The sequence below is a fragment of the Zeus faber genome (assembly GCF_960531495.2).
Source record: "Zeus faber genome assembly, chromosome: 2".
Classification (NCBI taxonomy): Eukaryota; Metazoa; Chordata; class Actinopteri; order Zeiformes; family Zeidae; genus Zeus; species Zeus faber.
In genome coordinates, this window is record NC_137189.1 from 50,318,746 (window position 1) to 50,346,567 (window position 27,822).

The window sequence follows — 27,822 nt, forward strand, 5'->3', positions numbered from 1 at the left end:
GAGGATTAGATGACTTTCCCAGTCACAATCTTTGCAAAATGGCTTTTGCAAAGTAGTTAAAACTGGTTAAAATAACTAAAAATGTTAAACTTTTTTTTTTTTTTTTTTTTTTAAGTAAAAGCAAATATCCATTACTCCTTGTTTGTGTTTGTCCATGCAGACGGAAGCCAGGACCAGGCCATGGTGGATCTGTTGGCAGGCCTCCAGGACGACGGTTTCCGGGCGATGCCACTCAGCCAGAACTCCCAGTCGCAGCCACCTCCCGGCACAGGAAGCTGTCACTACAATAGCGATGAAGAGGAGGCGGCGCCAGAGCTGGAGAGGGAAGAGGCGGCTCTCAGTGTGACGATGTCCCAGCGATGGGATAGCGACCCCCTGGAGGGCCCCTCGGGGTGGCAGCCGGGCAGGAAGGAGGAGGACAGCCTCAGCGAAGAGGCGCAGGAGTCCTCGGAGGATGAGATGGAGTGGAGCGGGGGCAACTCTCTGCTCGCCAATCTGTCCATCCCTCAGCTCGATGGGGCCGCGGATGAAAGCAGTGATTCTTCGTTAACTGACAGTGGCACCCGGACCCATTCCTCTCTGACGGTCACAGACAAGATTCTGGTCAAAAGGAACCCATTACCTGGGGAAACGGTGCACACAGAGCCCCCCTCCTCCGCCAAGATACTGCTTGAGTGCAAGCACCCAGAACGCAGGCAGGCGCACACGCTGGACACCGAGGAACCCTCCGACAAGCACTTCCTCTCTAAAAACAGCCAGGACAGCAGCAATGAATGTTCAACAGGGTTCAAGGTGAATAAAGAGATCCTCTATATCCCTCCGGTCAAACACCCCATCCCTTGCAAGACGTCCAACCACTCTGAGGCGTCTCAGATGTGCATGGACAAGGAGGACGTCTGCCCACTGTACTCCTATGAGAAGAAGGCCGCAATGGCACTGGACGAGGCAGAGCTCGACGGCTTCCCATTTGGGAACAGGAAGATCACGCAGAACAGAAAGAAGTACAGCAGCATAAAGAATGTAGAGAAGAACTGTCTGTCCATCCTGCAGAACCACAGGACCTTTTCACTGTGTTACTCGGAGCTGAGAAACTGCTCCAACAAGACAGAGCTAGAGCTTAGCCAGAAGGAGCGTAAAAGCCCCAACCTGAGGAGCGTCCCCTCAGCCCCCTCACCCATGGAGGAGGACACATTCTTGGATCGTCAAGATGAAGAGATGGGCCAAGATGAGGAGGGAGACGTAGGTGAGTTAAAGATCCGGTACGAGGACTACCAGGAGAACAAGACAGAGAGGACCATCGTAGCTCAGCAGGAGGCGCACTACAAGTTCTTCCCCAGTGTCATCCTCTCCAACTGCCTCACTAGGAAGAAGGCTGCCATCAACAAGGTGGCTGACGGCAGTATTAAGGTGGAGCAGGCCCTGCCCCGCGTGTCCAGGCTGAAGCTGAGCAAAAAAAGGGCAGGAGCTGCAGCTCAGAGCAACAAGATAAATGCAGCTGAAAGCCCTACCTCTGATAGCCCTGCCCCAGAGAGCCAGAGCAATACTGCCTTTAACTCCATTTCGCCAGTGAGTACAGACACTGAGACAAAAGAAACAGAACAGAAGGTCAGTGAGGACACGGCAGTCGAAGGTCGTATGGTTACGGACAAATTGCCTGTCATAGCAGAGAAGCTGGGGAGTCAGGAGAAGCAAGAAGCTGAATGTGAAGATCAACTTCCTGACCCCCCTGACCAGAACCCCACCATTGTTCCTGTTCTATCTGAACATGCTGAAACCACAATGGACGAGAGCCCCGCTCAGAGTGTGTGGGGTCCGCTGCCTGATGTTCCCTCTAAAACCACCTGCACTAAACCCTCAGGGCTGCCTGGTAGCAAATACACTCTGAGAGCCAAACGCAAGATGGGCTATGAGAGCGGGGAAGCAGAACAGTCGGGTGGCTCGCGGCTTAAGAACAGCCAGTCTGTCAAGGAGCGCCAGAAAGACCACCCCGTCCTCAGCGAGCAGGAGTTCAAAAACCAGAAACGGCGTAAGAAGGAACCTCCGATTATCATCAAGTACATCATCATAAATAGATTCAAAGGGCAAAAAAACATGCTGGTGAAGATGGCCAAAGTGGATGTAGGAGAACAGTGGGTGTTCCTTACCCCAAACAAGATGGAGCAGTACAACAAATTGGCCCCCCTCAAGGATTTCTGGCCCAAGGTACCTGAGTCCTCTGCAGTCAAATTCCCCTCTACCGAGCCAAAGGCTAAGAAAACTCCCAAACGCAAGGCCAAGGTCAACTCCACTGCCAAGAAAACTGCCAGTAATTCCTCCAAACCCCAAGTTGGACAGGGCGAAAGGATCAAAAGGACTAAAGGTTCTCAGAAAGCTCTAAATCTGCCATTCCTGTCACCCCCCGAGCCGTGCTACTCAGAGCTAGCTGACGACCATGACTCTGCGTATACCGATGTGATGGTGGAGCTTGGCTACCTTTCTGAGAGGTGCACTAGCCCGGCGGACTGTACTCCCCCTCGCTGCTGGTCCCCAAGTGACTCCCTCATGGACGACAGGTCATCAGAGCAGCTGATTAACCCTCTTAGAGACCCATGTCTCTCCTCTGTTCTTCCGGATTCCCCTGCCAAGTCCACAGCCAAAGGTGTCCGCGGAAAGAATCAACCTGCCAAACCTAAGAAGTCAACAACCCCGAAACGGAGAACGAGGGAAGTTGCTAGAAAACTCACAGAAGAAGAAGCCAAAATAGATAAGGCAAGAACAATGCGTGGCACTGCCCCAAGGAGGAGAAAACAGGAGGCGGGGGCAACTGAAGTAACTCCTGACAGCTCTACAACTGCCACAAGACCCAGAAAGTCATGTAAAAAGAAGGTTGAGGAACCTGAACGTTTCTCAGCGGTCAAAGACCACGACTGCTCCCAACTGCTTTTCCCAGAGGACAAGGCCCCCCCCTCTAAGAATTCCTTTGAAGACGTCCCTAAATCTCAGGAGCCAGCCAGCGCAGCTAATCACAGCCAGGGCAGCTCCCAGAATGTGTCTGTATCGGGCTCCAATTCTCTGGCACAGTCGATAGAACCAAAGGTTGAGGACTTTGAGACTTCCATCATGGAAGTCAACCAAAACATTTCGTCGCCAGGTCAGCCGCTGATTGGTCAGGTCAAGGCTGAGGCTGCGTCTGTGGAATGCACAGACACTCATGTCCTGCCTCCTCCTGAACCTTTACAAGGGAACAGTAAGTCCCCAGCAGAGTCCACAGCAGCAGACGCACCGCACTCTGGTCCTAGGAATGGGGAGGTACCCACTTTGTCCGAGACCCCCTCTGGTTTGGCAGTCCTGAAGAAGCTCCTCCAGAAGAGACAGAAGGAGCAGTCCCTTTCTCAAGGGGCAGGGGGCTCTACTCCCTCCACCGCTCAGCCTGCAGCACTAACAGATCTCACGTCCAAGCCAGCAAATTCCAGGAAAGCCTCCTCTGCGACTCCTCGCAAACCCAGAACGCCAAAATCCAACACTCCCAAGGAGAAGAAGCCTAGAAGTAAGAAGTCCAAGACAAACAGTACTCAGCCAGAGCTGCCAGTAAAACAGGAAGCTATTGCATCTGATGACAGCCCCATCTTCCTGTCGGACCCAGGCCTGGATAGTTGCTACTTCATAGAGGATAGCTTGTCTCCTGAGCTCCCGCACAACTACAATTTTGACATCAACGCCATCGATCAGACTGAGTTCTCCAGCCCCTACACCGGCAGCCAGTTTGTCCTGACTGACAAAAATCTGCCACTTAAGTTTCTGAGTGATGTCACACAGGAGGCGGTCCCTGCTCTGGCATTGGGATTTGAGAGGAGGCGCTCCACCTCAGGGGAGGAGCTACAGAAAGCCTCTGATTGGCAGAAGGCGGGATCTCTCAGCCCTGACCTCTTTGATAGACAAGACAGCAGAGAACCAGTATCTAATCACCTGGGTCTCTTTGACTCTGAGAAGACCATCAAGGGAAGAGAGTGGAGCGTCAGAGGCCCAGGCCTCAGCCCCTTTCAAGACTTTCACTGTGAGAGAAAAGAGTTGCTCTTTTCAGCCTTCGACACCGTCCCGCCGCTGCCTTTGAGTTCCGCCTCCTTTGTGGAGAATGAGGGCTCGCCAACCGGGGACCCACTGGAGGGGATTGACGCGCTAACTTCCACCACACCCAGTAGCTCTCCACGCTCTGTCAGCTCCCTGTCCCAGGTGAGGGCCAGCCAGCCTCTCCGGGGCACAGGGGGAGGTGCGCACATACTCAAGCCCCTCATGTCGCCCCCGAGCCGAGAGGAGATCCGCAGCACTCTGCTAGAGCTAGAGATGTCCGAGGCCACGTTCCAGGAGCCCTTCTGCAGCGACCCTTCAGACGCTCCGGGGAAACCCATGTAAGATACTGTGCAGTAGCTCTGCAACTTATTTTTGTTATTCTCTATTGTATATGTGAAAATACAACCAGTGTGCGCCATGAATGTCAAGTCAGTAATACTTCAGAATAATGGCTGTCCACTTAATAATGAATTCAACATTCATTGTCTAATTAATTGATTGACAATTTCAAATGAAAGCCCCTTAATGTGATACACAATAGGCCATGGGTCACAAATGATACAATTTTGTCTCTGGGACTCCAATCTGAGAAGATTTTTATTGTTAGATATGATTTTGTGTCAATCCTCATGTAAGGGAGATAAGAGTGAAATTATGATCAAAACACTCATGATTGTACATTGTGTAATGGTGCTAACGTTAACTATTTAACCATTAATAGTTTTGCTGGGAACCTGCTGGAACCTCTTGAAAGACACCGGACCCAATCAAATTTATTGGAAATCAATAATGAATAATTATCAAGTTATAAATGTATCTGTATCATAGTTATACTTAATTGGAGTAATGTGATTATGAACGAAATGCATTTCCAAAAAGTAATTTAAATTACAAAGTACACCCCTGACTAGTATCGATTATCTTCCAAGACGTTGATGAATTACAGTTGCTCGTTCATAAATTGTTAATATTCATGATTCATTAATGTTTCATGTCTCACCCAGGGACGTTGGTGGCCGGAGGCTGACGGTGGGGACCAGACTGGCCCAAGATCTTGCCGAGTTCAGTGGTGACCTTTCTCTCGAGGGGCTCCACTTCTGGAAGACGGCCTTCTCGGCCATGAACCCCGCCTCCTCCTCCGCCCTCCCTCAGGACGCCGGAGCGTCTGAGGCCAGCGGGCGAGTCAAGCCAGGTCCGTCCTCCAGCGGGGGTCAGAAGGTCATCCTGCTGCCCTGCCGGAGTCCCCCCAGCCGAGAGCGTGTGCAGCTGTGGCTGGAGGCCAGGAAGCAGTATGAGCAGCTGCAGAGAGAGAGGAGGGTCAACGGGCCACAGAGGGCGGAGAAGGTGGCTGAGGACAACTCAGTCCAGACGGATCCACCCGCCGTCCAAGGCTCCCCTGCGGCAGCTGACGAGCAGCATGAGGGAAACTCGGACACCAGGACCCCGACGAACTGGAAACACAGCCAGTCCTTAAATAGAACTCAGAGCGGGAGTGCACCAACCCAGCGCGGCACCCAGCGCAGCACCCAGGGGAGCCCCGCTGCCGATTGGGGCAAGACGGAGCCAGAGGAAGGAGGAGATGAGGGGGACGGTGAAACCAGCCCCCCGGACTCCCCTCAGCTGCCCCCCTGGCAGCAGCTCTCTGGGGTCGGCCCCTCGGAGGAGGAGAAAGGTGGGAGGACCCCGGAGCCGCCACCCGCTGATGCGTGCGCCTCCTTGGAGGGGACGGGGGAGCTCCTCGGCCTGTCCCCGTTCCCCCACAACCGGAGCCCGGCAGAGGACGGACTCAGCCCCCACCTCCTCCACAGCACACCTCTCCTGAGGAGGCGACGGGGCAGCAGGGGGCAGGTGGAGCCTCTGTGCAGCACCCCCCTGGATGAAGGTACAAAACTGAGTTATTTGAATCTTTAATGTTAATCTTCACTCTGACAATGGAGTGATTTCAGTGAACCACATCTAACATGTTTAGCTGCCGGGGCAACTTAATCAATATATCAGTCTGGAATCATATGACGACTTTTGTGTCAAAATTGAAATTCTCAAATCTCAAATTTTTAGTTCCTGCCCAACACCCAGCCCTTGGTAATTCGGTGAAATGCCATTTAACGTGATCCAATCCCCCCCCGCTCTGTGTCAGAGGACGCAGCTTCGCAGCGACTCCAGCAGAGGAGGAGGAGTCAGGCCCACCCGCTGAGGAGACGCTTACTGGCCACACAGGTGAAGGTCAGTACCAAGCCCCTCCTCCTAACACCAACCAATCAGAGTTGGACCCAGAGAAACAAGCCAAAGTTAAACAGATGTGTTGGTAAAAGTATAGATATTTGCTTTTAAATGTAGTGGAGCAAGTCTCCAAAGCTGAACATACTCATGTACAGATACTTGGAAAAGGGTACTTAAGTACAGCAACAAAGTACTTGAAATGTTTAACTTCCCACCGCAGCTGAAAGGTGAAGAACGCTGATCTTAAATGACACGGTCGCTCTGTGTGTCCCCTCCGGCTCTCCGTAGAACCAGTTTGCGGCGCTGAACGCGCCAAAGAAGGAGGACGGCTCTCAGATCGAGGGTCCGAGCATCAGCAACACCTACGGCTTCAAAGTCAGCATTCAGAACCTGCAGGAGGCCAAGGCTCTGCACGAGGTGAGGCCTCCCTGCTCCGTCGCCTTTTCAGCGTCAGAGGACGGGGGGCTCACCCAAGACCCCCCCCAACCTCCAACATTCACGCACCTTCACGACCCGGAGTTCAACCCCAGATTCCCGAAATTGTATGATGGATTCGTTTTTCATCAAAGCCGTTGTCGAATAAAACACCGTCCATTTCCGTTTTGCTTTTCGGCGTTCGGCCAGGGCATTTATCAGGAGCAGGAAGCTTTAACTGAGAGATGATGAAGATATCAACATCCCAGCAGACAGGTTGACACCTGGGATGGAGGGACAGACAGAAGGATGGAAGGATGGATGGATGGATGGATGGTAGAGTTTTTCACTTCCAGTGTGATCAGAGGACATTGAGGAGCCCGTCTGGGATGGAGTGTTCAGTAACGTAACCTTGTCATATTAAAACAGAGGTCGTCTCCCGTTCACCACCCGCTGCGACGCCCGCTCTTTACCCCCCACGGCCTCCTCCGTGTTCCGTGTTTCAGTGTTTGGCTCGAAGCGTTAAAGCGCAACGGGTTCAAAATAAATGCCGTGGTTCAAAATGTCAAATTCAGTTCTTTTGGCAACTGAATAACAGCTTTAAATTGGCTGCTCTGGAGCATTTTGATTTGGTCACTGTGGGATATTGATCCGTGAAGACAGAATAACTGATTGAAATGTACTGCGGAACTGTGAATATTATGTAATAAATTGCAAAACTTGTGAATTCATATATTATTTGTTGCATCACTAGACCCTTTATAAGCTCAAAAAAAAACAAGAAGCCTGGGCAAGGTGAAAGTCCACCTGGGCAACCACCGTTCTGATCTGTCTACACCTCAGCATGAGTTTAGACTCAGGTTGTGTACGGTGCTGTAACCACGTTCAAAGTCAATAACCGTGTGATGCCCGAAATGAAAGCGGATGAATCCTCACGTCTCCTCCCGGACCCCCCAACCCACCGCATCGCAGCCCAGATGATCGATTAGGATGAACGACTGGCTGTTTCCTCTTCCTGCTGTCGTCCAGGTTCAGTACGTGACGCTGATGGGGCTGGAGCTCCACGCCCGCTCCCGCCGCGACCTGGAGCCGGACCCGGAGTTCGACCCCGTGTGCGCCTTGTTCTACTGCGTCCAGTGCGACGCCCCGCTGCCCGGCTCGGAGAGCACCCAGACGACCGGGGCCATCGTGGTGTCCAAGGACCCGCCTGCCGGTGCCGCAGGTTCGGCTTCCAACCCTGCCCTTGGGTTGAATTGAGTCAGGGCCAAAACAATCAACTTGTTTTTTAAACTGCAATTTGTCTTCTTCAATTTCTGTGCTTAACTCTGATCCACCTCACTGAAAAGACACTCGGCATGTGTGGCTCGCCCCTGTAGTACAGGGGCGAGCCACACAGAACGTTCTGAATGTAAATTCAGTTTTCACGCGACGGTACGGGCCGTGTCATGGCAACCAGCGACAAACAGCAGATTCACTAGGATCCACGATCTGAGGTGGAGGACTCCCCACGGAGCTCTGACTCACGTGGGACATCTCCATGATGAGGCCAGACGTGGGAGGTGTCCTTCAACAGAGAATCCCACATCCTGACCCTGTTCTCATCCACAGGAACCAGGGCAACAGCGCCCCTGCTGGTCAGGTCAGGGGTGACCGGGCTGCAGGTCACCTACACTGTGGATGAGAAGCAGCTGTTTGAGGAGCTGGTCGTCGTCATGAGGAGGTACTACTTTTGTACTACTGTACTGTTGTACTACTGTGCTACCGTACTATTGTACTTCTGTACTGTTGTACTGCTGTACTACTGTACTGTTATACTACTGTACTGCAGTACTACTGCACTGCTTTACTACTGTATTACAGCACTGTTGTACTGTTTCTGTGGTACTCAATGTCAGATTTAAATACCCAAGTAAATACCCAGTCAGTTCATTGTCAGCAGATCAAAAATAAAACCACATGATTTTACACAAACAGTCAAAATGTTTTGTCATTTTCTTTAAGATTAAAATGAAACAAAAGCTAAGAAGAGATGTTTTAGTTGAAAGCAGTACCTGCCCTCTATGTCAGTTTCCTAGTTCTACTCTTTAATATCCTAACAACTTTATTGGCTGGAATTGAAGGATATTGAGTAATCAATACATTCTGGGTTGTTGTTGTTTCCTTTGTTTTCTCTTTAAAAACATGTGCACGGTGTTGTGCGTGTGTTGCTGACGCCGTCGTGACCACTTCCTGTTCCTGTCAGGTTCGACCCGGACATCCTGGTGGGATACGAGGTGCAGATGCGCTCCTGGGGCTACCTGCTCCAGCGGGCGTCGGCGCTGGGGGTCCAGCTGTGCCAGCAGCTGTCCAGAGTCCCAGGTGAGACCCCACATCTGCCTCTCACCTGAAAACACCAACGTCATCAACCGGACGTGGGGCTGTTTCCTCTGAGAGGACGTGTCCGTCTGGTTGATACATTAAGTCTGGAGGTTTGTGAATGTTTTGGAATACCGATGTCATTAAACCAGTCGTCAAGGTCAGTGAGTAGCATAAAGTAGTAAAATACAATGAAAAATCAGAAAAGCGATGTTATGACCGTTGTTCTGTGTATTTCTACAGGGATCAAACGAGAACCATTCAAACAGAAAATGAATGAAGTTGAGTTTCAGGGGTTGAGTCGGTTGAGTTGATGCACCGTGTTCTTTACAACTTCACCAAAATGTCAACGCTTGCCTTTGTGTTCTGCTCAATGGTGTTAAATAAAAAGTGGATACATTTCTTGAGAAATCTCTCAATATGTGTGTAAGTTCAGATTTCAGTAATTTAAAGCGATCATTGTGTCGTGCCCTAATTGAATAACCTTTATTAATCAAATGATTTAGACAACACCACCGTTAATGGAATAATAATAATAATAATAATAATAATAGTACATAGAGTGGTGGCTGGACTGTGATTGGTTCTATAAGAATGTTCTTATGTTAAAACAGTCGTATGTCAATTGTTCCATATGAATGATGACATCATGAAGGATGAAAATAAACAAAATACACAGAACAAACAGTAAATATGAAAACAATATCCATAAGCCACCAGCTACCTGCACACACCAAGTAGGTCTCCCACTGACTGGCTGCTGACTGACTGACTGCTGACTGGCTGCTGACTGACTGACTGCTGACTGGCTGGCTGGCTGACTGACTGCTGGCTGACTACTGACTACTGACTGGCTGACTGACTGGCTGACTGACTGGCTGACTGCTGACTGGCTGGCTGACTGACTGGCTGACTGACTGACTGACTGCTGGCTGACTGACTGACTGGCTGACTGCTGACTACTGACTGGCTGACTGCTGACTACTGACTGGCTGACTACTGACTGGCTGGCTGACTGACTGACTGGCTGACTGACTGACTGACTGGCTGACTGCTGACTGGCTGACTACTGACTACTGACTGGCTGACTGACTGGCTGACTGCTGACTGGCCGCCGACGCGCCAACTGCAGATTCCCACGCTGGTATCTTGGAGCAGTCGTTTGCAAGTGGATACAAATGTTGGTGACTATGGTGCTGGTGTCTTGGTTTAGTGGTGAGTAGATGCAGTCGTAAGTCCAGGTACCACTGCAGTAATAATAATAGCATTATAATAATACTAGTAATAGTAATTATAATAGTAATAATAATAAAAGTAATAGTAATAATAATAATAGTAATAATGGTTGTAATAAAAATAATAATTCTAATAATAGTAATAGTAGTAGTAATAATAATAATAATAGTTACAGCCTCTCTGCCGTCGCGTCACTCTGGCGTCTCCTTTCCAATCTCCTCCTTGGGTGTGGTTGTAAATCCTGGCTCATGGAGGAATATTAAGACGCATTTCTCTGCAAAAGTCTGAGTGACACGAGGCCACGAGGAGCACCAGGCACCAGCATCATTTAACTGAACTAATTATTACTTTGACGGTAGCTTTACCTGGCAGCACCAGGGGGGGTGTGTGTGTGTGTGTGTGTGTGTGTGTGTGTGTGTGTGTGTGTGTGTGTGTGTGTGTGTGTGTGTGTGTGTGTGTGTGTGTGTGTGTGTGTGTGTGTGTGTGTGTGTGTGTGTGTGTGTGTGTGTTTTTTTAAATCCTGCACTAATCACGACCCCCTGTGAGATGTGTCTTTGAACAGGATGAACTGATGCTAAAATGTTCCTGTCTTTCAGTATTGCCAGCAGCAGATCTGCCCCGCTTGCCCTGGTTACCCTGTTTGCCCCGGTTTTTCACTCTTGTCCGTTTGACTTTGGCCTCAGGTGAGCGCAGGGACAACCGCTTTGCGGCGGACAGAGACGACTACGGCTCGGACACCATGACGGAGATCAACATGGTGGGACGCATCGTCATCAACCTGTGGAGGGTGATGAAGACAGAGGTGGGTTCACCAGGTGGTGGCGCAGGGCAGCGCTCAGAGCGCCGCGCCGCTGCCAAACTGAGTTTCAGCACGTTCACGAGTCCGCACGCACACTTGACCGTACCCCCCCCCGACGTTTTCCAAATTGTTAAGATTTTTGGTTTTTGGAACGTTCAGATGATTCGAGCGAGAAACAAACCTTGGAACCATCCCCAGCACACACTGATTTGAAGAACCCTCGTGCAGTGCATTCATCAGCGCCGCTTACACCGGATTCGGGGAGTCGCTACGGCATCATGGCTCTTCCAACACGTTGCTTACGTCATCACTGTTACATCATCACCTGGTCCCAACAGCTTTGTGCCGACGTGTGGGAGGTTGTTAAATGACAGGAACACAGCGTGCTGACTCAGCTGGTTGCTCTGTTTTCATTCCCTTTGACGGTTTTCTCTCTATGTTGTGGCAGGTTGGCATGAAGGCCTCAGTTTCCTCCGTTTCCTCCGTCTTAATAAGTTGTTTTTTCTTCCCGTCAGGTGACGTTGAACCACTACAGTTTTGAGAATGTTGCGTTCCACGTCCTTCACCAGCGCTTCCCGCTGTACAGCGCACGCACCCTGTCCGACTGGTTCGACCACAACACCGACCTCTACAGGTTGGTCTGACGTGCGCTACACCAACACCAACGCCATCACCAACACCAACACCAAGCTGTGTGTGTGGGGCAGCTCATACCAACGTAGATGCTCGTGTGGATTTGTGTGTTTATTTGTATTTGTTGATGCGAAGTTGACACTTGACCTGTTTTAATGAATGAAAACACTAAAACCATGACGTGCTGAACGCGGTGCTGCAGGTGGAAGATGGTGGATCACTACGTCAGTCGCGTGCGTGGCACCATGCAGCTCCTCCAGCAGCAGGACGTCGTGGGCAGAACCAGCGAGCTGGCCAGAGTGTTCGGCATCCAGTTCTACCACGTTCTGACCCGAGGATCACAGGTACCAGCCCTGACCTTCGACTTGATATTTCCGTTTGGTGGAGACACACCACCCTTCACCTGGTAGAACTGGTTTGAGTTTCACATGAGCTCCTCTTCTCACAGTACCGCGTGGAGTCCATGATGCTGCGCGTGGCCAAGCCCCTCAACTACGTCCCCGTGTCCCCCGACGTGCGGCAGAGAGCCCAGCAGAGGGCGCCGCAGTGCGTCCCGCTGGTGATGGAGCCCGAGTCGCGCTTCTACAGCAACTCGGTGGTGGTGCTGGACTTCCAGTCGCTGTACCCGTCCATCGTCATCGCCTACAACTACTGCTACTCCACCTGCCTGGGCCATGTGGACAGCCTGGGAACGTACGACATAAACACAAGGATTCATGTTTCACTTCCATGGGGCAGATGTCACATTGCATCAAGTGTCTTAAAGTTGTCTTTCACTGGACGACAATATACGTACGTACGTGTGTGTGTGTGTGTGTGTGTGTTTCAGGCCCGATGAGTTCAGGTTTGGCTGCACGTCCCTCAGAGTTCCTCCAGACCTGCTGTACCAGCTTCGTGACCAGATCACCGTGTCTCCAAACGGCATTGCCTTTGTCCAGGTAACAGCTCTGACCTGACCTGCCTTCAGGACGAGTCTGTTGAAGTTGATTTTATTCTTATGTTTCTTATATTCTTTTTGCAAAAAGTGACATAACACCCAGGATGCATTTCTCCTAGTCTCAACGTTCTCTGAGGCTCTTTGGATGAATAGTTTTGAAGCCTCCCATTTAATCACCGTTTAATACTCAGCGTCCAGGTCGAACGTAGATGGTTTTCATTGCTGCAGCTTTTCATCCTTTTCCTCTGACTCAACGCTCCATCACAAGTCAAAAGAAGTACGAGGAAAAGTCACAATCTGTTCAGTGCAAAACCTCCCTCCACATTTCAGGCTAAGCTACCGCTAATATTAAATAATAATATTTATTAATAATAATAATAATAATAATAATAATAATATTATTAAATAATAATAATAATAATAATATTAAATAATAATAATATTTAATAATAATATTTATTATTATTATTATTATTATTATTTTATTGTTATTAATAATTTTAAATATATATATAAAAAAATAGTAGTAATAATAATAATGGTCATTCCTCTCTGCACACGGCCTTCCTTTCAGTCTCTGTCAGGTCCAGAGTCCAACAGATTGTCGTCGTTTTTGGTTTTGTTCTGCGCTGCAGGCATCGGTGCGTAGGGGGGTTCTTCCCTCCATGCTGGAGGAGATCCTGCAGACGCGCATCATGGTGAAGCAGTCGATGAAGATCTACCGGGGCGACAAAGCCTTGCATCGGCTGCTGCACGCCAGGCAGCTCGGACTCAAGCTCATCGCCAACGTCACCTTCGGCTACACGGCCGCCGCCTACTCCGGGCGCATGCCGAGCGTGGAGGTGAGCCACGCTGCTCGGGTGTTGTCTGAACCCCACCTGGCTCGGGTGGAGGTACAGGCTAGGGGATGCCGTTGGTTTCTCTGTGACATGACTGGACTGTGGTTATGGGCTGTAGAAACAAACTGAGCTCTAGGAGCCAGGACAGGAGAGCAGCCTCTGCTGTCGCTGCCTGGATGAACACGCTCCTCCACCTCCTCCATCTGGAGCAGTGATTCTTGGTCTTATTCAAGCTTTTGCAATTTGATCCGATTTGAAACTCTTCTTCGTTGGATCAGAATTGAAAAGTCAAAATGTGTTTTGTGGTGCCTCCAGGTTGGAGACAGCATCGTGCACAAGGCCAGAGAGACTCTGGAGAGAGCCATCAAGCTGATCAACGACACCAAGAAGTGGGGCGCTCGTGTGGTGTACGGAGACACCGACAGGTACCTGTCTGCCTCTCTGACTTCCATTTTGAATGCTCTCTCTTGTTTGGCTTTGTGAAGTTGGCTTCAAGAAAAGTGATTAAACCAGTGGTTGATTTTTATCATTTTCTACTGATCCAAGATCTGTCTGTCTTTATCCTTTTGAGTTTTACCTTTCACTAAGTTCTATTCTATTTTATTCTATTTATTTATATTATTAATATTTCAATTTTTTTATTTACTTAGTTCTTTTCTAGGTAAAATAACTCTCCCCCCTCCCCCCCAGTGTGTTTGTGTTGTTGAAAGGAGCCACTAAGGAGCAGGCCTTCAGGATTGGTAATGAGATAGCTGAGGCGGTGACGGCCACCAACCCCAAACCGGTCAAGCTCAAGTTTGAGAAGGTGAGTGTCCAGGACGCTGTGATGTCAGGTCAGGCACCGGCTGCACGTCCAGCTCCCTGTGTCCTCAACACACCTGCTGCACGTCCAGCTCCCTGTGTCCTCAACACACCTGCTGCACGTCCAGCTCCCTGTGTCCTCAACACACCTGCTGCACGTCCAGCTCCCTGTGTCCTCAACACACCTGCTGCACGTCCAGCTCCCTGTGTCCTCAACACACCTGCTGCACGTCCAGCTCCCTGTGTCCTCAACACACCTGCTGCACGTCCAGCTCCCTGTGTCCTCAGTGTGTCCGAGGTTGCGGCCTTGGCTCGTATTTTAATTTAAACTAATTTAATTTGGTAAAGTTTCAGCAGAAGCCTCGCAAACACGGATAGAAACACACAGATGTTGTACAGCAGCAGGTTATCACCAGGTGCAGTGGAAAGTGACCTACTGCGTTCCACATGTTTATTACCAAATGCTGCCAGTTATTAAAAAACGTGTCCTTGTTTGGTCCTCTGTTGAGGGGTTGATGAGTCTCACCTGCCTCCACACGTCTGTGTTTAGACCGTTAAAAACTTCAGATGGTTCTATTTCCATGAACTGTTTTTACACATTTAATGCAGAAGTGACAAAGAAGGAATGTTCTCCTCATTTGATTAATTCAAAATGTGACTGTCTAGTGCAAACCTTGTGCTTGCACACAGTAGTACACAGTAGTACACAGTAGTACACAGTAGTACACAGCACTGCCCTGGTTTGGTTCACACGGTTCTGTTGGAACCGGTTGAGTCTGCACTGCAGTGAACTCCATCAGGTTGTTTTCCTCCACCATCACATGCCCTCACCAGCTGACCACGCCCTGACCTGCATGTCCAGCTCTCACGCTTCATTCTACTTGAGCTGAACTCCCTGTGTTTGTCCTTCTGAACCTGAACCTCCAGGTGTACCTGCCGTGCCTGCTGCAGACCAAGAAGCGCTACGTGGGCTACATGTACGAGAGCCTGGAGCAGAAGGCGCCGCTGTTCGATGCCAAGGGAATCGAGACGGTTCGCAGAGACGGCTGCCCCGCTGTTTCCAAGGTAACCACCGGCATCTCCCCTCCCCCTTTATTTATTTGTTTGTTTATTTGTTTATTTATTTTGTGTTTTTTTTCTTTGTGATGAAGGGAATTATTTGGGGGGGCGGGGCGGGGGGGGGGTCTGATCCATTAGACTGTATTTTAATTTATCTTTCTGACTCATTGTTCCGAAAAAGCAGAAATTAAATATCTTTAATATCTCACATGTGTGATATGAATCATATTCATATCACACTCATTAAGATATTCTTCTCCCTCTGGGAAATTGGGATTTTCGTGATCACAATAATGAATGAGATTCAACCTTTAGTTGTGAAAGCTTGTAAATTTACACCTCAAGCTTCACATTGACTTCTTACTTTTTGACTTTTTACTATTATTATTATTATTATTATTATTATTATATTAAATAGTTTGATTTGAGCCCATGGTGGAACGAGGTGTTGGTTCTGTTCCTGAACATGACCTGCATGCATTCACACACTTCACTGACATTATATATTCTTTCATTATTTATTCTTTTCATGCAGCTTTTTCCAACTGTGTCATTGGTTAAGCTCATATTATAACCAGCAGCTGTTAGAACGTTCTTCATCGTGCATCTTTCTCTTTTCATCATTGTGTCGAGTTCATTTCCTGAACCAACCTTTTCGGGGTAAAACCTCTCGACCCGTCGCTCGCTCTGCAGATTCTGGAACGTTCCATCAAGCTGCTGTTCGAGAGCAGAGACATCAGCCAGGTGAAGCACTACGTCCAGAGGCAGTGTGTTAAAGTCCTGGAGGGCAGGGCCAGCATGCAGGACCTGACCTTTGCCAAAGAGTACCGAGGCAGAGGGTCCTACAGACCTGGAGCCTGCGTGCCAGCACTGGAGCTCAGCAGGTAGAGTGCGTGCGTGTGTGTGCGTGTGTGTGTGTGTGTGTGTGTGTGTGTGTGTGTGTGTGTGTGTGTGTGTGTGTGTGTGTGTGTGTGTGTGTGTGTGTGTGTGTGTGTGTGTGTGTGTGTCTTAAAGTTCATCATTTTCAGCTGAAACATTTGGAACAAACCAAACGTCACCGAATGACCGTAGTGATGTCACCGTTGGCCAAAAATCACGCTTGAATATTCCTCCTAAAAAACACATTCGTTCGAATACATCGAATGTCTATTACATTTATACAACATTTAAAAAAAAATAATCAAACATTTCTGCTGAAACACTTTTCTTTTTAGAATATTAATTTTCAGGGATAAACGTCTTTTTTTTTTATTGGTTTTATTTACACTTGTAAGGAGGAACCCTGCTGTCACAGCTCTCTGCGCTCGCTCTGTGAATCCAATTAGCGCCGAGACGAGCAGAGCACATTCTCTACGAGCCACCTCTGCTGTACCTGAGGCTGTTGCCTAGCAACCGCCTCCTAACGGGAAGGGAAGCCGGACGGACGCCGCTCGTCCACGAGGAGCGTGAGCGTTCCCCTCATGTGGTGACGGTGGAGGAGGTGAAGGAAAGATGTTTTACCGTCTGAAAAGCCTCTCGTCGCTTCCACCTTTTTTGGCATCTTCTGCAACTTGTGTTTGAAAATGCATTTCATGACATTTTGGTGATGAACTTTGACCTTTCAGCCGTTTGTCCTGCTCAGCAGGTGTATCACACGGACAGAAGAACAAATATCAACAAACAAAAAACAAAATGTGTGGAAAAATGTGGAAAGAGGCTGAATGTCTCTCGGGACGTTCGAGTGGCTGTCGGGGGCTGTTTTCGGACGGAGCGCGGGGCGTCGCCCGTCGGCGTCGCCGCTCCTCCAAGCACGGTTCTTTTGTTTCCACGCAAAATGTCTTTGACGTCTGTGACATCACCATGATGTCGCCGACGCTCCCTGACCCAAACCCCCCCCCCCCCCCCGCAGGCGGACGATGGCGTACGACCGGCGGCTGGAGCCGCGCGTGGGGGAGCGGGTGCCCTACGTGGTGGTGTACGGGGCGCCGGGCCTGCCACTCATCCAGCTGGTGCGTCGCCCGCTGGAGGTGCTGCAGGACAGCGGCCTGCGGCTCAACGCCACCTACTACATCACCAAGCAGATCCTGCCGCCGCTGGGCCGCATGCTGCAGCTCATCGGCGTGGACGTGCACGGCTGGTACCAGGAGCTGCCGCGGGTGAGGCCACGGGGGGGCGGGGGCGGGGGGTGGGGGGCTAGCTAGTCTTTCAGGACCTGATCAAAACAAACCGGCGCCGCCCCACCGTCTGCATGCCCGGGGCAGCGCTGCTGGAGGATCGGGGGAGTGCCGGAAAGTGCTTGGATTTCTCCGAAAAATCAACCCGCACGCAGGGTGAACCTGGACGCCGACGACGCCTCCTTTAGTTTCACCGCGTTTTTTCAGTCCCCGCAAAACACGGCATCAGCAGAAGCGGTTTGAGAGCCGGTTTGAATCATTTTCAAAATGGCTCTCAAACCATGGTCTCATGGTCTCATGGTCTCATGGTTATGGAACCACGAGACCATGAGGACTGATTGTTGTTGTTGTTGATATTGTTACTTCCTGTAAGCCTGGCCTGAGTTTACAGCCCATTAAGCTGCTGCTACCATTGATCTGCGAGCCGACTTCCTGCCGCTCAAGGCTCAGAGATGTTCAGACCAAGTATTTAGCCGAGAAAAGTGTCTGGACTGTGGTGGTGATGGTGGTGATGGAGGTGATGGAGGTGATGCGTCGTCCAGACCTGAGAGCGAAGGAGAACAAAGGAATAAAGAGAAAATATTTAATGAGACTTTGCAGCGTCCTGTGCGACGCAGGCTCCACCTGCTGGTGGAAACGGGAACTGCAGGCGCGGTGCAGCTGGGTGCAGCTGGGTGCAGGCGCGGTGCCGACTTGGAGCCGCAGCGTCGTCCATATACCGTGTCAATAATGTATAAAATAATTTCAGAAGACGAAGCCTCATGTTTACCTCTGAACCAGTAAACGACTGGGAACCGCCAATGATCAGGTCCTGAAACGGTCGATGGAGTCATGAAAACCTGCGGCTGAACCTTGTACTGAGAGCGGGGAGAGTCGTGGAATTCCTCACAACCCCGTCTGTAATATTTACCTCCACCCTGACGGAGCAAACGGAGCTGCAGTACAGCTTTGAATAAGAGAGGTGATTCAAATAAGTCTTGAACCTTCTCTTAATGCTCTTAAAAAGTCACATGTTTAATTCTCTGCGACCGGCAGACGCCGCCTATCAAAACCTCCACCAGCAGCAGCACGGTGGTGGTGGTGGTTTTATTCCGTTAATGGTGAATGGGGCTCTGAGGTGTGACCGGTCTCCGCTCCGCCCCCAGGTGCAGAAGGCGTCCTGCTCGGGCGCAGGGGAGGAGGTGCTGCGGAAGGGAACCATCTCGCAGTACTTCACCACGCTGCACTGCCCGGTGTGCGACGAGCTCACCCAGCTGGGCGTGTGCGCACGCTGCCGGGCGGAGCCGCAGCGGGTGGTGGTGACGCTGTGCCAGGAAATGAGGTGGTGGGAGAGCCAGCACGAGCAGCTGCTGAAGGTGAGAGGACGGAGCCTTCATTTCACCTTTTCAAACTTCATTTAAACTTTATTTACCTTGATTTCATCTTTATTTCATCTTTATTTTACCTTTATTTGAACTTTATTTCACTTTTATTTCACCTTGATTTGGACAGGAACCCACCTGACTTCAGTCTTACTTTTCTAAAGACAGGGGATAGATTAGTGATGCCACTACCACTGTGTTGGGGGCTTGAAAGTTTGGAAAACGCTTGATTTTTAACTTTTTTTTCAAGGTTACAGATACAGTATATTAAACGACGTCGGTCTTCAATCGGTGCAAAAAATTGATTTTTTTTTTTTTCTGTAAAATACAATACAATGCAAGCAAATCCTGAGAGAATAACAGGTGGTGCTGTCACTCATGGGGATGAACATCAGGGTTGATTGGATCCAGGCTGAGCCGCTGCGACATCACGTACGGTGTTTCAAACTAAACCGATTCATGTTGACGTGATACTTCATCAAGAGTCACGACGACAACTTTTACTTTCGCTACTTTGACCTTGAAGAGGTATTTGTACTTTTACCTGTGAAAGTATTTCTTCTACTGCTACAGCGAACAGGTACCTGTAGATATTATCATTTGTTGACGTGTATTAACCATCTTCATCCATGTTGATCATAAACACTGGCCACATCCCAGTTCGATTTTTAATGTTTATGGTCTGGATTTGAGCTTTGACCTTCAGAGAACAGACCTCCTCCTGGTTGACCCCTGACCTTTCCGCCTCGTGTCTCCAGATCTGCAGGAACTGCAGCGGCGGCGCCGAGCGCCAGGTCCCCTGCGTCTCCCTGGACTGCCCCGTCCTCCACAAGCTCTCCCGGGTGGGACGCCAGCTCTCCAAGGGCCCCTACCTCCGTCAGCTGCTGGAGCAGTTCTGAAGGGGGGGGGGCCCGACCCCCCCCTCCACCCGACCCCCACTCCGCCTGTCTCACTGTGGTGTTTAAACGCGGCAGTGTCGCTCTGTCCTGTGATTCTTTGTTGCCGTGAGCCGCCTCCTCCGCGTTGCTCTGTCCGTCTGTTTTTTTCCTTGTGTCGGTGTTGACGGAGCAGCAGCGTCGGGCGGAGGAGGCGGGTCCAGAACGTCCCCTTTTTGGGGTGGGGGTGGGCGGGGTGTCTACGTTTCTTTTAAGACGATCTGGCACCAAAACTACAGCGGAGCCGAAACAAACCACTGACCCTTTTCTAAAGAATCCAAATGATGTATGAGGCTGTAAATATGACGTCACACTGTGCATTACGACGCCTTCCAACGCTCCGTCCAGACGCTCGTCATTGTTTTGGGGTATTTTTGTTTGTTTGTTTTCCTTCTTAAACCTGGAGTGAATGGATGTTGATTTGGGCGGACGACGTTTTGTACGTTGGAGGAATCAGTTTGTTCCTTTGTTTTGTTTTTTTTACATCTGGGACTGTTGCAATACTGTATTTTGATCATTTCAATCACAAAAAGTATTATTTCCCTTAGATGTGCACCCCCCCCCCCCGCACCATGTTAAAGCATCACGTCGTCAAACAGGAAAAGACTCCGTTCTATAAGCGTCCCCCCCCCCGGCCGCACACCCACCAGTGTGTCTGTATAAATGTAAAGAAAAAGGAAAAAAAAAAAAGTGTTTTCTCAGTTGTTTTTAATGGACGTCGGTGTCAGTGGAGCTTTGAGATTGATATAATAAAACAAAGTCAATGTATTTCAAGTGATTTTTCTTTTAGAACCTGATGACTCCGCCCTCCACGACAACACAGGAGGTCAGATCACGTTATAACAGGTTGTTTTTGGACGTTGTTGATCCTTCACAGCGACGTCCTCGCGCCGCTGCAGCGTCAGGGCCCACGAGGCCGAAATTAAACCCAAACACGCTCAACCGCCTTTCCAGAGGCTTGACGCAGCGCGCTGTTTCTTGTCTCTAATGTTCGCGTTGGTGTGCGGCCAAAAGAGCAGATTTTTGGGAAAGGAAGCCGGGCTGCGGCGGCGAGTTTGTGCCGTCAACAGTGGGAACCAATGTTTCGAAGGAGGACGTGGTTGGAAAAAAACGAAAACAACCGCTCCTTTAAATACAGCGGCTGGTGTCATTTCTAAAGCGGGTAAGAGCAGGAGATCTGACACCAGCGTGGCCACGCCCCTGGTTACCACCAGGTCGTCTGGAAGGACATCGAACCAAGCCCCTCAGAGCCTGTCGGCAAGGCAGTTTAGAAACTCAACTCTGAACACACACACACACTTTTTATAGTCTCCAGTTTATTGAAGTGTCTTGGAAACCCGAGCACCTGGGGATCGAACCCAGTTCGCCGCTCATCAAATATTCAATGTTATTTACATTAAAGAGAAGCGCAACAGAACAGGAAGTCCTACAATCCATCAGCGGCTCCTGCTTAAAGTCATTCTGATTGGCCGAGGCATCGACCGCCTCACTCATTGCGAGTCTGTTTGGGTTCGACTCCGCCGGGTGTTGGGTGCGGTTCAGAGGACCACGCCCCGCGGCGGATCCACCCATAAAAAAATAAATGACAACAGAGCTGAAGTTCTCTTTCGGGGTCGTAGGTCAGGGCAGGTGGCTCTAGTCCCTCTTCTCCCGCGCCAAGGAGAGCAGCTTTTTGCGCCGGGGGGAGTCGGCCATCAGAGGCGCCGTGTCCGAGAAGGAGACGACGCCCGGCGAGGGTTCCACCCGCTTGGGGGCCGCGTGCGGGGAGGCGCCGCCGGGCCCCGTCAGCGCCCCGAGGTCGGGGGGCGACGAGGCCTTGCCGGGGGAGCCGGCCAGGCTGGAGGCGTCGTCCATCTCGATCACCTCGAAGTCGGCGTCGTTCCACTGGTCGGCCTCGTTGTTCTCCTCGTCCTCCTCGTCGCCGGCGTCCAGCAGGGCCCGCCGGTACTCCGTGTCTTCGCCGTCGGGGCGCGGCTTCCCGCGGGGTTTCCCGCCGTGGCCGGCGGGGACGGTGGCCAGCCGGTACATGAGCGGGAAGAGGATGGAGGTGATGACGGCGGTGAGCAGCGCCACGTACATGAGCAGCGGGCGCTCCTGGACGCGCCCGAGCAGGAAGCCCAGCAGCGCCGGCAGAACCATCTCCCCCAGCGCCGCGCCCACGACAAAGAGTGCCGCCGAGCGCCCCGTCACCACCGTGTACTGCTCCACCCACGAGATGCCGCTGGGGAAGGTGGTGGCCATGGAGGCGCCGTAGAGCCCCGTGCAGGCCCACAGCGCCGCCTTCTGCCGGCTGAACAGGCAGAGCAGCAGCGCGGACAGGGTGGAGCCCGCCAGGCTCAGCAGGATCATGGCGCCCGGCGAGACGCAGGCGGCAAAGAAGATGGCGAGACCCCGGCAGGCGGCGAACGCCCCCCAGAACAGCGAGTTGAGACCGGCGGCGTGCGCCGGCTCCATGTGGGCGTAGTCCTTGGCAAAGGTGAAGATGAAGGAGCCGTACGCCACCTCGGCGCCCACGTAGAAGAAGAAGAAGACGCAGAGCAGCAGGATGAGCAGGGCGTGGTGTTTGGCGGCCAGCGGTTGGGCGGCGGCCGGGTGCGGCCGCTCCCGCGCCCGGCCGCCGCGTGAGAGCAGCACGAAGAAGAGGAGGGAGGTGAGGAGGACGAAGCCCCCGATCACCACGTACGCCCACATGGACTGCAGCGAGCCGCTCCACCCGTGCACGTAGCGGATCATGGTGTTCCCGGTTGCGGCGGGGGCCGCCGCCGGCTTGGTGACCGGCGAAATAGCGGGGTCCGACGTGAACAGCAGCTTGGCGATGATGGGCGAGGCGAAGGCCCCCGCCGCGAAGCTGAAGTGCAGCGCCTGCATGTGGGGCCCCGCCTGGACCCCCCAGGTGTTGAGGATCAGCACGTTCCCACCTGGTGGCAAGAGCAGGAACAGCAGCTTTACATTCAACTTCCTGCAGAAGGACTTTGAGACGCGTCACCTGGACTCTAGCTCTCGTCTCTCTGTAAAGTTTAACTTGAATCTTTTTAGGGGACCAGAGTGACGGAGCAGCGGGGGTGGTGCCCGTTCGTACCCGTGTCCAGGACGCCCATGGACATCCCGATGCTGGACATGAGCGCGGTGAGGAGCAGAGCTTTCTTGCAGAACGGGATGGCACACATCCCCAAAGCCGTCACCAGCATGGACAGCCCTGCGGAGGAACCAACACAAGGATGTGACGACAGAGGACGCCGGACGGTGCATCACAGCTCAACAGGACGAGACGTGAAGATCAACGTTGTTTCTCATCAGCGCTACATCTGTAGATTGCTTTTTAAATGACTGGGTGAATTTAGGTGATTTAGAGCAAAGAATAAAGTCATAAGGATCAAAACGATGCTGAATACTCATCACAAGTTATCTGAGCTGATAAACACCCGAAACACAACATTTTAATGATATTTATGATTGAACGTGTGGAACAAGGAGCATGTTCCATCTTCCAGGATTCATTTCAATTAAATCTCATTTCCAAGCAGCTCCCGCTCCTTCCCTGACATGAACATCTTTGTATTACTGTGAAAAATAATGATATGGCACAAAATGTAAACAAAGGAGCTGGGAAGAGACTTGAGTTATAATTCTATGTAAAATAATCAGTTTTGTCACGTTCTGGACCAGAGCTCCCAGTCCTGACAAATCCAAATGAACCTCTTGTCTTTTGCCACCACAGGTTTTTTTTTCTTAAAGCAGGAAAACAACATTCAACAGGTTTGATCCATTTAAAATAAAGCATTAAACACAGTAAAACTATGTAAAAACGACCACGAGGGGGCTCACAGTAAACAAACACTAATGAACCCCTGGGGAGGGCGGGGCGGGGCGGGGCCATTTACCCAGCAGCAGGTGGGGGCTCATGCAGTCGAACAAGAGGCCGCCCAGCAGGGAGCCTCCGATGTAGCCCACAGAGCGACCCACGAAGATGTAGGAGATGTTGCTGATGTTCTTGTTGACGTTCTCAGCCAGGTCCTGGAAGGTCGGACCCAGAACCGAGATGCTCATCCCCTGGAGACAAGCACCAGACAGCAGAGAGTCATCACACCACCTGTCCCTGATGATCCTTTCATTTTACCAGTTGTTTGCAGTTTTGATGAAAGACGACGACGTGCGCAATGAGCTTCACCCACGAGCCACAGCACGTCAGCCTCCTCCACTATTTGAACCTCCACCCGTCTTCTACTTTATTAAACAAACTTTGGTTTCTTTTGTTTTGCACTGCATTAGGGGAAGCTTCTCAGAAAAGATGTCTATGTGCTCTGTCTACAGGGGCCCAGCAGGGTGGGTAGTTCCAAGCTGGAAACACGCTTTTCTTCATCACCATGGTAACCATGGTCCAGCGTCCACACCACTGACCAAGTCGTTATGGAATTATCACCATGGTCGTCCTAAAAGCACGTCGGGTTTCATATTAAAAATAACAATCCCGTTGAGACGCAGCGCCTTGAATGATATAAGTTTTAAGTCAGATATTAGAACAAACTTCAAAAATAAAAACTTTTTAGGTCAAATCTAAATGATAATGTGAGAATATCGTCCGGCTAGGGCGTCAGTAAATCCTGTTGACTACCTGGCCCCGCAAGGTTTTATCAGGCTCTAAACATTCAACATTTACCTTCTGTTTAAACACCTCATGGGCCACATGGAGCTCAGTAGGAAGTGAAGTTAAGCACATGACACTGAACTGGTCAAACAAACCAAGCTTCACCGAGGAGGTGAAGCCCCAAAAACTCCTTCAGGGCGGAGCGGCGGTCAGAGTTGATGACGTGGTCGTTTTGACGTTGATTTAAAACACTTTCGAGGATCAAAACAGCGGCGCAACGATCCACCAGCAGCTTGATCAACACACAGACAGAGAATATAATCGAAATATTGTCATCATTTTGTCAGAGAAAAATAAAAACCCTCCCTGACAGAGTCCTGCAGGAGCTTCATGCTGATCCAAACCAACTCATGACAACGTGTGATCAGTGACTCCAGCACTGAGCTCGGAAACTCAGCTGAGTTGAGTTTTTATGGAAAATATAACACATGCACACGCTGTTTCCACGTCCTGAGACAGAAACACATGTCACACGTCTCCAAAGGAGAGAAATTGATCGGGTGGGGATCACTCGGTTCCAACGAGCCCGAAATAACCTCAGAGTAAAAGCTGTTGAGTAAAAGTAAACAATCAGATCAATACTCTGAGCTCGGGACCTTGTTGTGAAGCAGACAGACGTTCATTTGAGCGGGCGGCGAGAAGGGAAAGGAGTGAGACGGGAGGTGATGCACGGTCGGAGGTGTTGAGGGTGAGACCAGACGGAACCAGGTGGAGGCTGCTCCAGGTAAGATGGATTCATTTATGGAGGGTTTGAATTCCTCAAAGTCCCCCCGGGATTAATAAAGTGTTATCTCATCTTCAGACAGACAGACAGACAGACAGACCATGTGCTGGTGCCAGTGTTGGATGTTTTTACCCGTCTCTCCTGCGTGTACGCTGCCAGAGCCTTTTCAATCTACTGTTATCGTTTCTGTGCCAAAGAAGCCAAACGTTAGCTGTCTCACTGACTACAGAGCTGTCGCTCTGACCTCTGTTGTTATGAAGACGTTGCTGAAACCACTCCAACATGGAGCTGGACTGTTTCAGTTTGAATACCAGGCCTAGAGGACGCTGAGCCACATGTCGTCCTGCAGCTCCTTGAATCAAACAGAAAGACTGAACACGTCTCACACGTCCTCTAGGACTACGACTCTCAACACGGGGTCCCCCAGGGCAGCGTTCTATTACATCCAATACTCTATGTACCGCTGTACCACTGTACCGCTGACTGGGACTCGTTCCGAATCAGCGCTAAACATCAAGTTGGCAGATGGCACAACAGGAGAAATAATAATAATAATAAACTGTGACGACGCTGCCGACAGGACGGGGCCCAGGACCAGTGGTACAAGGAAAATAACAGAGCTAAACATTAATAATACCATGGTACAAGGTGGTGCTGGTGGTACAAGGTGGTGCTGGGCAGACAAGGTAAACCACCTCAGGAACAGAACGTATCCTGAAGCAGCTTTACAGTAATTACAGCATGAAGGAAGCACTTCAAGGTGCTATTATTAATTATTATTATTATTATTATTGTTGTTGTTGTACAATGTATGTTATGTGTTTGATTGGCCTGTTGTTTACATTTGTGTCTGTACCGTTTTTGTTTTTTTAAAGCTGCACTGAAGCACATTCCAACTCTATTGACATGACAATAAATCATTGACTCTTAAATCTAAAAATATATTATACCAAATACAAATACTTAGAGTACACTCAGTAATACTCTTCTCTAAATTTGATCAAAACCCTTACACCAGTTGAACTGTTTTTATCTGTTTGTTTATTTTGACACCTTGACAAAGTGCCCTGTTTGGAAATAAATCATTGCACAACGACTTTAGCGTTTCAGGTCTTTTTCCAGGCTCCTCAGCCTCGTGGTGGCTGGTCCCGTAAAAGCTCCATAATGACGACAGTTTACTGGACTTTGAGTCTGTGTGTTTAGGAAGCAGGTGGAGCGTTGACAGCACCAACACTCTGAAGGAGGAAGAGCGGAGGGAGCGGAGGAGGCTCCTCGTCTCCTCGTCTCCAGGTGATGGAGCAGGTTTTACAACAATGCAAATCCTATGACAACAGGGTGGTGCCAGGCTACTTCCTGGAGCTGAATGGACCTTTAACTGCATTGGACGGAAAGGAAACAGTTTAAACACAAGGTGCATCTCTGTGTTGACGTCACCGGTCTACGTCCCAGTCACTCAAGACACGTGAGCCAAGCAGGAAGTCAAACACAGAGACACTGGAAGCTGCAAGGAGCGTCTGAGCACCTCATCAGTACCAGGCTGGAGGTCATCAGTGCTACAGTCAACACCGAGTTACAACACATCAAACACTACGACACAGTGGATGTAGACCAGCACAGTGAGGACATACTGTGTGTGTGTGATATATAAAACATGCAGAGTGAGGACCGACACAGACACCCTGGTCCACCCGCACCCGACCCACCCGGCGGACGGACCGCACGTCTCCACTCACCAGCCCCAGGAAGGAGGCGCACAGCGCCAGCGTCACCATCCACCTGCCGCAGGCGGCACCGCGCCACGCACCGTGCACCTCCACCCCGTCCAGCCCGGGCTTCCTGCTCCTCCTGCCGGCCTTCAGGGCGCTCCTCAGCCCGCGCCCCGCGTCCTTCCTGCGGTCGAACAGGGTGTCCTCCTCCTCCTCCTCCTCCTCCTCTTCCTCCTGCTTCTCCAGCTCCGCCTCGTCCTCCATGCGGGCGAAGCGGACATGCTTCTTCTTGACGGCGGCGTCTCTGGCGGGAGCCGCCATCGCTACCTGACGGAGAGGGAAGTATGGAGGAGCAGGAGGAGCAGGAGCAGGAGGAGGAAGATGGCGTCCGCTTTGGATACGGCGTTCGTCCCGCGTCTCGCTCCCCGGGTTCAGACGCAGACGTTGCGGGGCGGTGATGCGGGCGGCAGGTGTCCGTGCGGCGCGGCGGGCTGGGCTGACACGGCGCTCACGGTAACCAGGAAGTCGGCCATGATGGGTGCGTCACCACGGCAACAGCGCCCCCCGGTGCCCGGAGAGGACGCCGCCGCGGGTGCCTTCCGGGAGCTCCCGGAACTCGGACAAACCCAACGTTCCAGTTGGGAAACGTGCAAAGGAACGATCGGACTGGAATTCCAAGTCGGATATTCGGGGTGTGCCGAGATAACAGACCTGACGTCACAGTGACAAGACGTCACAGTGACGCGACTGCACACGCTGTCAACGATGACCACAATTCCCTTTATAACGATTTTCTCTTTTGAAAACACGTCTAATTTTGACCTAATTAGTCTGTAGCGTGAGCTCCTGTGCAGATGCTGCGGAAAGTACGATTACACGTTAAGCGCTGAGCAGGGAGTCCCTATTTCCGAGTTTAACTTGAACGCAGCATTTATGGGAAACGACGTCACAGCGGTGA

General features: G+C 50.9%; 2 protein-coding genes across 2 annotated transcripts in view; one reads left to right on the forward strand and one right to left on the reverse strand.

Moving 5' to 3' along the window:
* Positions 1-20,557, forward strand: part of rev3l (REV3 like, DNA directed polymerase zeta catalytic subunit) — a 44,382-nt gene extending 23,825 nt beyond the window's left edge. Inside the window, exons 11-30 of the mRNA XM_080024448.1 lie at positions 161-4,385; positions 5,052-5,929; positions 6,185-6,270; positions 6,556-6,684; positions 7,711-7,903; positions 8,290-8,401; positions 8,924-9,039; positions 10,956-11,074; positions 11,587-11,705; positions 11,907-12,048; positions 12,153-12,397; positions 12,534-12,642; positions 13,277-13,483; positions 13,796-13,905; positions 14,171-14,285; positions 15,209-15,346; positions 16,034-16,224; positions 17,229-17,475; positions 18,639-18,848; positions 19,613-20,557. Of these exons, the coding sequence (XP_079880574.1) occupies positions 161-4,385; positions 5,052-5,929; positions 6,185-6,270; positions 6,556-6,684; positions 7,711-7,903; positions 8,290-8,401; positions 8,924-9,039; positions 10,956-11,074; positions 11,587-11,705; positions 11,907-12,048; positions 12,153-12,397; positions 12,534-12,642; positions 13,277-13,483; positions 13,796-13,905; positions 14,171-14,285; positions 15,209-15,346; positions 16,034-16,224; positions 17,229-17,475; positions 18,639-18,848; positions 19,613-19,753 (7,832 nt within the window). The 3' untranslated portion in view covers positions 19,754-20,557. The remainder of the gene's footprint in view (positions 1-160; positions 4,386-5,051; positions 5,930-6,184; positions 6,271-6,555; positions 6,685-7,710; positions 7,904-8,289; positions 8,402-8,923; positions 9,040-10,955; positions 11,075-11,586; positions 11,706-11,906; positions 12,049-12,152; positions 12,398-12,533; positions 12,643-13,276; positions 13,484-13,795; positions 13,906-14,170; positions 14,286-15,208; positions 15,347-16,033; positions 16,225-17,228; positions 17,476-18,638; positions 18,849-19,612) is intronic.
* A 547-nt stretch (positions 20,558-21,104) lies between these two features.
* mfsd4b (major facilitator superfamily domain containing 4B) lies at positions 21,105-27,383 on the reverse strand. The gene is made up of 4 exons (XM_080021627.1): positions 26,892-27,383; positions 23,671-23,839; positions 22,869-22,985; positions 21,105-22,707 (listed from the first exon to the last, which is right to left on the reverse strand). The coding sequence occupies exons 1-4, from the start codon at positions 27,183-27,185 to the stop codon at positions 21,425-21,427; spliced, it is 1,863 nt and encodes a 620-aa protein (XP_079877753.1). The 5' UTR covers positions 27,186-27,383; the 3' UTR covers positions 21,105-21,424.
* Positions 27,384-27,822: the final 439 nt, after the last annotated feature.

What these genes read in the sequence shown, in the direction of transcription:
- mfsd4b (XM_080021627.1), bottom strand. Translation starts at nt 27,185, where the DNA reads ATGGCGGCTCCCGCCAGAGACGCCGCCGTCAAGAAGAAGCATGTCCGC. An exon ending in GCGCCTCCTTCCTGGGGCTG is followed by an intron (nt 23,840 to 26,891) that starts GTGAGTGGAGAC and finishes GCTTGTCTCCAG; the next exon opens with GGGATGAGCATCTCGGTTCT. An exon ending in CATGGGCGTCCTGGACACGG is followed by an intron (nt 22,708 to 22,868) that starts GTACGAACGGGC and finishes TCTTGCCACCAG; the next exon opens with GTGGGAACGTGCTGATCCTC.